The sequence below is a fragment of the Arachis ipaensis genome, chromosome B06 (assembly GCF_000816755.2).
Source record: "Arachis ipaensis cultivar K30076 chromosome B06, Araip1.1, whole genome shotgun sequence".
Lineage (NCBI taxonomy): Eukaryota > Viridiplantae > Streptophyta > Magnoliopsida > Fabales > Fabaceae > Arachis > Arachis ipaensis.
The window spans coordinates 80,350,680-80,360,969 of NC_029790.2; the positions used below are offsets into that span (position 1 = coordinate 80,350,680).

The 10,290-nt window shown below is 38.2% G+C and overlaps 1 protein-coding gene across 2 annotated transcripts in view; it reads right to left on the bottom strand.

Annotated features, from left to right (window-relative positions):
- Nucleotides 1-854, bottom strand: part of LOC107648813 (probable DNA double-strand break repair Rad50 ATPase) — a 1,733-nt gene extending 879 nt beyond the window's left edge. The window contains exon 1 of one of the 2 annotated variants that reach the window (XM_021104542.1): nt 364-854. In XM_021104542.1, coding sequence (XP_020960201.1) covers nt 364-600 — 237 coding nt within the window. In that variant the 5' untranslated portion in view covers nt 601-854. The remainder of the gene's footprint in view (nt 1-363) is intronic. The other variant, XM_016352628.2, reaches the window with a different exon arrangement.

The following is a 10,290-nucleotide window of genomic DNA, read 5'->3' on the forward strand; positions in this document are numbered from 1 at the left end:
GTTAGACAGAAAAGAACATGTGAAACTTAATGACCCTCAAACAGTAGGAATGGAAAATAACAAAATAGAAAATTTATAAAAGCAAAATGCTCTCTGACAAGAACAAATCCAGGGGGGAATTTTGAATTCGTTTTCCTCAAAAAGCACAACAGAAAAATAAAATAAAAAATAAAAAAGGCACAGATCGGGTATATTCAAGTGCTCTACATGTTGTAGAGACCAGATTTAGAGGGATAAACCAAAAACCATTGTTTAAAGTTAAAAGCCCCAAAAAGAGAAGATGGTTTTGCATGCATGGGGAAGAGAAATAAGGATTTGTAAGAAAGGGTGAGTTGAAATTATTGAGAAATTAAGGTTTGGAACCTCGCGAATGGTGGCAAGGCGTTTGGTTTCTTCCTCGACGCGACCGAGCTGGAGCTGGACCTTCTCTCGGACCTCCATCTTCTTCCTCTCAATCTCTTCCTCCTTGGCTCTGAAGGTGGAGAGTGCCGACCTGGACATCTCTTCATCTTCCTTTGACAGCTGGCTGCTGAAGCTCAGGCTCCCCGAGTTCTGCACCACCAGCTGCTGGTTATTGTTCTGTTGCTCCACTCCTTGCATCTTCTTCTCCTCCAACAAACACACACAGAAACCCCTTATCTTGTTCTTTTTCTTCTTCCTCCTCCTCAAGCTCTTTCTTCAAGGCCTCTTTCTCTCTCTTTGCTTTTTTCTTCTTCTTTAGCTTTTTCTTTTGTTTGGGGGGGTTGAAATGATTATGAGGGTGAAGTGCTGTGTGTTTTGCCCTCTTTGGGAGTGCGCTTCCTTCCTCTTACTATGTTATCTCTTCTTTTGTGTGAGGGATTGGAAGGCTTTTTGCCCTTTCTTTAACGCCTTTCAATCCTGAACGTCTTCCCCATTTTGCCCTTCTTGTGGACCAGCATATTTATTGTAAAACAATTATTTAATGAACAACAATCACCAAGGTTAAAAATTAATAAATTCAAAGTAACAGGCTGTGGTTTGGATTGTAGTTCTCTCTCCTCCAGATACTAATAATAAAAGATAAAAAGATAATCTTCTCTTATTCTGTAAGAAAGATTGATATATCTAAATCTTTAAAAAAATAATAAATCTAATTGAAGAAAAAATTTTAGTTAGTTTTTAAGATTATTATGTTCAATTTTTGCGTTACTTTTTAAAAAAATAGAGAATGAGTTATAAATTGGTAACTCGTAAACGAATAAAATGATCTGCCGATAAATTTTGAATTTGTCCTAGTCTCCTGGAGTACAACGAATTACATAAAAATAAAAAAGGAGAGACATTTGTATATACAAATTTTAATAAGGATATTTGTATAATATATGATGACAAACATTTTACATAGGTAAACTATCATTGTTAGGGTCTGTGTGTTAATGTTAGAAAAGGAAAAAATGAACAAAAAAATATTGTGGGTGACCTGTTCCAACTTACGGTCGCTTTTGTTCCCAGGTTGGCGTTATATTAGAGTGTATGTGAGAGAATGAGAAGGGAAAATGTTAACTAATTAAAGAAATGAAAAAGAAAAAAGACAAAGATTACAAAAGCAGAAGGTGATCCGGCCCAAGTGCCAGACAATCTGACGATAAAGAGGAAGTGGCCTTTCATCTTGACTCACTGAATGTTCCCTTCGGCTTGAATGAGTCACACCTCTCCCTAGCTAGCTGGGTAAGTATATTATCTATGAAACAAACCCCTTTGTACAAGTAGATATATTTTAGATACGATATTTGTCGACATTTTATTGTGTTTAACTGTATTTTAATAAAAAATAAAAAATTTAATTTAAAATATATGTATGCCGTTTACAGTGTATAGGTGTATATGTATATCTCGTTTAACATATATGTGTACTGTAAATGAGATATACACATTTTACGTTCATCTATCTTATCTCTTATTTCGTTTACACTATAAACAAGATACATATAAAATTATATCATTTACAGTATAAACGAGATAATAAATAAATATTTATTTCGATAAATATTTTTTAAATTATTTATTTTAATAATTATTATAATTAATTTATTTATTAAAATAAAAAATCCATATACTATCTATGTATCATAATATACTATAAAAATTGAATAATCTTGGGATTTGAACACTCTCTCAGTTCTCATAATTCTTTCCCAAATTCTTAATTACTAGTTTAGTTCAGTTAAGTGTTAACTAAACGCATCACAAATTTCAATTACACAATGTTAAACAAGGTGTCAAGATAAGGCCGGTAACTAGCATTCCATGAATTTAAATTTAGATATTTTAATTAATTTTGTGTTGATTTTTCTTTTTGTTAAAGAAAGATATAAGAGTTAGCTAAAAGTTTCTAGTTTTAGTTTATAATTTTAAAATATATAGCTACTTATCTCAAATTTAGGCATTCAAAATTAATAAGTTCAACTTCAAAACATATAATAAATTAATATAGTACCACAATTATAATAGATAGTTTAGAACACACTTTCAAATCCTTCCCAAGTATACATCTAGTTTAACATAGAACCTACACAAAATCAAAGCTTCAAACAACACAACCAGAAAAAAGAAAATAACAAAATAACAAATAAATGGCCTAATAAACTAAAAGTCGAACTGAAATCTTTCAATATCTTCATCTTTCATGGCATCAATATCCTCATCTTCACCATCTTGTCCCTGAACCAACATTTTTAAATATTTTATCTCTAAATCAACAATAATAAATAATCAAATTAGTAAGTTTATCCTTAAATAAAAATTTATTTCCTAAATCAAATAATCAACTATGAATATTGAACCATATCATATACTAACATAGACACACAGTAACACTGTAATTTACTAAATTTGTAACTGCAATAGCTTTTAATGATCAGAATTTAGGTATTCAAAAAAATGAATTAACAATGATCATAATTCAAACATTCATAATTTATACAATCCCAAAGGCGAGAACAACTAAAAAATTAAAATTTGTAATAAGTAACAACTAAAAAATTCAGGAAGTCAATAATAAACTTAAGTAACAAGTATGAAATCCTTTTAAAAAAACATACTTGAATGAAGGCAGTGAAGCAGCACGGTCATGCAGGAAGAGAAGCGGCAAGGTCATGCAGCAGTGCAGGTAGAGAAACGGTGAACGATGACAACAAAGCATAGCAGATCAATAGAGGCGGTAGAGGCTCAACGAACGTATACAACTATGCGTGACGGTAGAGGCTCGACAGCAGTGCGGTGGACACGGCAGAGGCTCGACGTGCATAAAAGAGAACAGAGAGTGAGATAAAGAGAACGCGAGAAGTAGAGCAAAGAGTGAGACGCGAGGCTGTGCGCGAAGCTAAGCAGACAAAGGAGCAGCAGCGCCAACTGACGACGAGTGAAGTCAGAACAATGAGTGAGGGAGAGAGAGAAAACATTGGAGAGTGAGAGAAGAGGGAGTCAGATCACCGAGTCAATTACGAATTTAGGATAAGTGGGTAGCGTTTTTTCTTCTTTTTTTTTTGGCCAAAATGTCAAAACGACGTCATATTTAGCCGAAATGGGCATCCAACGCAAACTCGCTAATTCGCTCTCAAACTCGCAAGTTTGACCGAATTTATACGAGTCTAACCGAGTCTATCCGAGTTTACTCAAAAATAAATTTGTGTCTGAATTAATTCGATTCTACTATCTAAATTTATAAACTCGTACGAGTTCAGAAATTAACTCACGAGTTTACAACAATGAGTATGTGTAACTCCTAATATTTTAGTTATTTGAGTCATAATGACAATTAAATTCATGGATATTGAGTTGAAAATGTTTTGGTACGGTGTGAATCATTGTGTTTAAATGTTTAATAAAAAAATATCCACAATAAATACAAACTTAATAGATTCTAAAATTTAATAGTGTTTTTATTGATGGTGCCTGTGCCTGTATGCTGCATTTTAAATAGTTTCTTTTAGCATGTTCAGTAACTTTATCATTGACAGAACATTGATGCTTCATGCATGTCAATATCTTAATAAGAAACGCATCAATCCAGCTTTTCAATCATATGGTAATTTTTTTTTTCTTTTTCATTTTTGTTCATACTATATATAGCTGAAAATTTTGTGTTGGTCGATCTGCTTCTCTCTTAAGATATTCTCCAGATTTGCTTTCTCTTTTTTCCTTTATTAATTTCTTATATTTTTTGTGAGTTGTAACAATTAATTTTTTAAATTATAAATTTGCGGTAATGCTAAAAACATAAAAATAAAAAGCTAAAATTTATATTATTTAATATTTATTAATCGTTATAATAATTAATGAATACTAAATAAAAAAAATTTTGATTTATTTTAAATAATTTTATTTTATTACCAAAAATTTTCAAAAAACTTAATAATTGTGGGCTCAATTGTGGGTGCTTCTTTTTCTTATTTGGCGGCCGTCTTAATTTTACTTTCCCGAGTATTCTTTGTTTCTGTTTGTAAGTCTACTATATGGTAGTTAGTAGACACCTAAAAGTTCTATGGATCATGTTTTCAGAGCTAATATTTCAATATAGTATCAAATAACCTTGGTATCCTATGGTCAAAGTCATTTCGGAATATGTAGAAGGCAAACTTGAAGAAGGCCTGAATCTGGATATATTGTCAAGATGCTATAAAAGAGTAACTGCCTCAACTCTATTTTATTTTCGAAAAATAGCACGCGGAGTTACTTTATATTATATGGAAAAAAACATATTAATAATTGACTTTTTGTTATCAATATTAGTTAATTTTATTTCATTTACTTTTATTTACCCTTTTTTGTTTACCTAAGAAAAGATATTTAAATTTGTTATTGGTATAAATTAAAGAAAGATAATTATTTCCTGCACCATTTTTCTTATAGCTACTAGTATTTTTTTAATGGTTAGAGACCAGTTGTTCTTAGGCATGTTGTCCTTGATTGACTTTGCAAATACAAAGAGTATGCATGTTAATTAATCTAATTTGAGCTAGGTTATTTATTTAAATAAATTTCCCCTTTTAAATATTATCTTTTTTTTTTAATACCTGAAACAAAAATGGCATTTGAAGAAAGTAAATAAAACAGATGCAAATGTTAATCAATGGCCATATTTATTTTCTTATTATGGCTAAACAATTTGACTTTTCAAAAGAAACTAAAAAGTAAAATTGAATGCTTAATTTACATGTATTTGGGATTTGATAATATATGCAGTGCATATGGTAAGTGTCATGCCCCCACAAGCACTCGGGGAAACAGATTGGGACAATACAAGCGCTGCATTTGTCGCTAGCATTTTGCTTGCGATACAGTAATAAACATAAAGCAACTACTAACATGAAAATGATTTTGTAAAAATAATAACTGAGAGTTTTTATATGATTTAATATATTTTATTAAACCGCTTAACCACGAGCCGCCGCCGGAACCACGACCAGAGGAAGACGTCGCCGTTCATGCATACTCCTGCCACCGCATTGGAGTGAGGGAAAGGAACCATCCAGCAGCCGCCGCCATTCACCTTCTGCATCTGCTTCTTTGTACTTGAATTTGTTGATTTGACTTTGTGTTGGATTTGTTGATTTGTTGCTTTCTGTTTCTGCTTGTGTTAAATTTGTGTTGGATTTGTTAATTTTCTGCTTTCTGTTTCTGCTTCTCTGGTGGAGGTGGAGGTGGAGGTGGAGGTGAGGGGTGACTTCTCTTCTTCTTGATTTATCTTTTATTCCTCTTTCGATCTTGGACAGGGACGGACATAAGGGGCGAGTGGCGGCCTCGGCCCCCAACTTTTTTTAATAGTAATAAGTTATTATGTATAATTTAATTTTTTTAAAAAAAATATTTAGTATTTAGTCTAATATAAATAAAAGTTCAGTCTAATTTAAATATTAATAATTTTTAATATCTAAAAAATAAGTAACAATATTAAAAAATTCTGAAAAAGATATTATTACTACTATTTTTTAATTAAATAAAATTTTTTAAATCTCATAAAGTGAATTCTTTTTTTTCTTGTGGCCGTTTTTTTATTCGTTTGGTATTAATTCTCTCTATTTCAACTGCTATAATTAAGAGATCTTTTTCAACTATGAATATTGTGAAAAATAACTTAGAAATAAAATAAAAGATAAATTTCTTGCTAATTGTCTTTTAATTATATTGAAAAGAAAATTGTTGAAAATTTTGACACAAATTCTATTATCGGTGAATTTTATGATACGAAAAATCGACCACTTCGTTAGTAAAAGGTATACACATATTTTTTTACTTTAAAATATATTCTCTATCCGTATATTTTTATAATACATATTATATTATATAATTTTTTTACATAATTTTTAATATTATATGTGTTATTGGCCCCCCATAATATCATTTCTGGATCCGTCTCTGAAAAGGGGGGAGGTGGACAGCAGCGGTGTTGGTGGTGTTGGTGGTGGTGTTGGTGGTGGTGGTGGTGTTGGTGGAGGTTGTGGCGTTAGTGTTAGTGTTGGTAGTAGTGGTGGTGGAGGAAGTAATTATGTTGGTAGTGGTGAGGGTATTTTTGTCTAAAAAAAATAAAAAAGACGATTTTAATACGAAAAAAATGTTAAAGACGATTTTAAATCGAAAATTAGATGAGAAACGGTTTCACTTTTTACGCTCAACTTTAGGGACCAAAACAGTACTTACCCTATTTTTATATGTGTTACGGATCCGACCCACGGATCCCGCATACCCGGTTACCCGAGGACAACCCGCTTCGACCCGAAGGCCCAAAAACCGGCCCTTCTAAGCCTCTAACCAACTTTCGAACCCAAATATCTCTCTTATCTTAAGCCAAATAAGATAAGATAAAGATATTCACCATCGCCTATAAATAAGAGGACCCAGGTCCCTCCAGGTATTCATTCATTCCTCATACCTCATATCTCTCAGATCCATTCGGACTTGAGCGTCGGAGTGTCTTTGCAGGTACCACCCCCTCCCATCGTTCCAGTCAAGCAATCCGGTTCCAGCCTTGCCCGTGGGTTCCCAATCCACCCTTCAAACCGTACCAGAGACATCTCGTACATTGGCGCCGTCTGTGGGGACCTGCGCCAGCTGGACCCGATAGGGGACGTCCTAGAGGAAACCCCCTCAAGCCAGGATGACTCCCAACCGATTAACCCAACCCCCGAGCACTGTGAAGTCACTAACCAAGCGAGAATAGCGAGTACTGTCCAAAACGCGAACGATCACGACGTCACGGACCGACGACATCCTGAGAAAGCCAGCGACAAAGCAGCGCAGATCATCCAGGATCTCTGCCTCCGAGTTCAGGAACTCGAAGGCAAGATAACCAATAAAGGAAAACACAACAACGAGCATGGAAGCCATGCAACCTCCAGATCAAGATCCCGCCGCGGTAGGTCGCCAACCCGACGACACGACAGAAGAGACGGTCGCAGCTCATCACGCGATCACAGACACGAGAAATCGCCAGAACGGCGATACAACAAGAAACATAACCGCAGCGCTTCTCGAGATCTGAGTTATCAACACTACTCAGACGAAGATCGGAGGGACCGAAACACCAAACGCACGAGAAACGACCATATAATAATGGGAGCTACACCCTTCACAGAAAGAATCCTAAGAGCAAAACTCCCCAAAGGCTTCGACAAACCTACCGATATGAAATACGATGGAACTAAGGATCCCCAAGAACATCTAATGGCTTTTGAGGCAAGAATGAACCTAGAAGGAGCGGCCGACGCGGTCCGATGCAGAGCCTTCCCGGTAACCCTCGCCGGGCCAGCGATCAAATGGTTCAACGCCCTCCCGAACGGATCCATAGCCAGCTTCCACGATATTACACGAAAGTTCATGGCCCAGTTCACTACTAGGATCATCAAAGCCAAACACCCCATCAGCTTACTAGGGGTCACGCAAAAACAAGAAGAATCCACAAGAAAATACCTCGACCGCTTCAACGACGAATGCCTAACGGTCGACGGACTCACGGATTCCGTCGCAAGCCTTTGCCTGACCAATGGGCTAATGAACGAAAATTTTCGCAAACACCTCACCACCAGACCGGTATGGACCATGCATGAGATCCAGAACGTCGCCAAAGACTACATCAACGACGAAGAAGTCAGCCAGGTCGTCGCCGCCAACAAACGGCAGCACGGCAACGCCCAGCGCGGCAATTCGGCTTCTCACCAAAACCCAACACTCAAAGAGAATCAACGGGACCACCCCAGGCCGACTAGCCGACCACCGAGAATAGGCAAATTCTCTAATTACACGCCCCTGACAGCACCAATTACCGAGGTATACCACCAAATAGCAGATCGAGGCATCATTCCGAAAGCCCAGCAACTCAAAGAAAGGACAGGAGGCAACAAAATCCTTTACTGCGAATACCACCGAGGTTACGGTCACAGAACACAAGATTGTTTCGACCTTAAAGACGCCCTTGAACAAGCCATACGAGATGGCAAACTCCCAGAATTTGCCAAAATCATCAGAGAACCGAGGCGCGCGGAGAGAGACAGGTCGTCGGAGAGGGAAGGACGTAACCCGAGAACCCAAAAGCAACCCCCCAGGGAAAGCGCAGAGGAAGATCCAACCATCATAGTAAACGTCATCACAGGCAAGGACGTATCAAGCAAGTCAAAACTAACAATGAAGAAAGACCTCAAGGTAATGGCTGTAAGGAACCAAGTCCCAATCTCCGCGGCCGACAATACGATAACGTTCTTACCAGATGGCTCAATCACACTTCCCATCACCATAGGAACGAGCAGCCAGAAGAAGACAATCCTATCTGAATTCGTAGTCCTAAAAGACTCCACAGCCTATAACGTGATCCTCGGAAGGAAAACAATCAATGACTTCTCAGCAGTTATCTTTACCAAATACCTCCTTATGAAATTCAGAACCGACGACGGCTCCGTCGGCACCATTCACGGGGACCGAGAAGTCGCAGCCGAATGCGACAACACCAGCCAAGCCCTAAGGAAGAAATCCCGAGATGCGGCCGGAGTATTCCTAGCCGATCTGGATGCCCGACAAGACGGCCAACCCAGGCCAGAGCCAGAAGGGGATATGGAAAAACTACAAATAGGGCCAACCAAGGATGAATACACCTTCATTAATAGGAACTTCCCATATGACCTCAAAGAGGAGCTCTCTCAACTCCTAAAACAAAATAGAGACCTGTTTGCATTCACACCAGCCGACATGCCGGGAATAAACCCCGACCTAATGTCTCACCGTCTAGCCGTGGACCCCAAAGCTAAACCAATAGCACAAAGGAGAAGAAAAATGTCACCGGACCGAGCCACCGAAGTCAAAAAACAAGTTAAAGCCCTACTCGAGGCCAACTTTATCCGAGAACTCCCCTACACGGCTTGGCTAGCCAACGTCGTACTGGTGAAAAAATCTAATGGGAAAATGCGATCAAAGCACAAGCTATGGCCGACTTCATCGCCGAGATGACCCCGGGAAAACTCACCCCCGAATCATGGAAACTACATGTCGACGGCTCATCAAACTCCACCTACGGAGGCGCCGGAGTCATACTCGAAAATCAAGACGGAATCACGATCGAACAGTCGGTACGATACGAATTTCCAGTATCAAACAACCAAGCAGAATACGAGGCCCTCTTGGCAGGCCTATCCTTAGCCCGGGAAGTCGGAGCAAAGGTCCTGGAAGTAAATACCGATTCGCAGGTAGTCAGTTCCCAAATTAACGGAGACTACCAGACACGAGACCCCCTACTCCAACAATACCTCGCCAAAGTAAACAAACTAAGAGAAGGATTTGAACACGTCACCATACGGCACGTCCCAAGGGAACGAAATGCCAGAGCAGACCTACTCTCCAAGCTAGCCAGTACCAAACCCGGACACGGTAACAAATCGTTAATCCAGGAAGTCGTTAAGACACCCTCTGTGTCAACAACAACCAACGCTCACCTGAAAATCTCAAACCAGGGATCTTGGACCTACCCGATCCTGCAATACCTCCTCGATGGAACACTGCCACCAGACCCCAAAGAGGAAAAACGAATAAAAAGGGAAGCCGCCAACTATACCATTGTCGCAGGACAGCTATACAAACGCGGATTCTCGCAACCCCTGCTCAAATGCATCGAACCCGAGAACATGGAGTACATACTCCGTGAAATCCACGAAGGCTGCTGCGGTCACCACGTCGGAGGCAAGACTTTAGCCCAAAAAGTCATCAGAGCAGGCTACTTCTGGCCCACGGTTATCCGAGATTCCATACAAATAGTTAAAAACTGCGACAAATGCCAAAGACACGCCA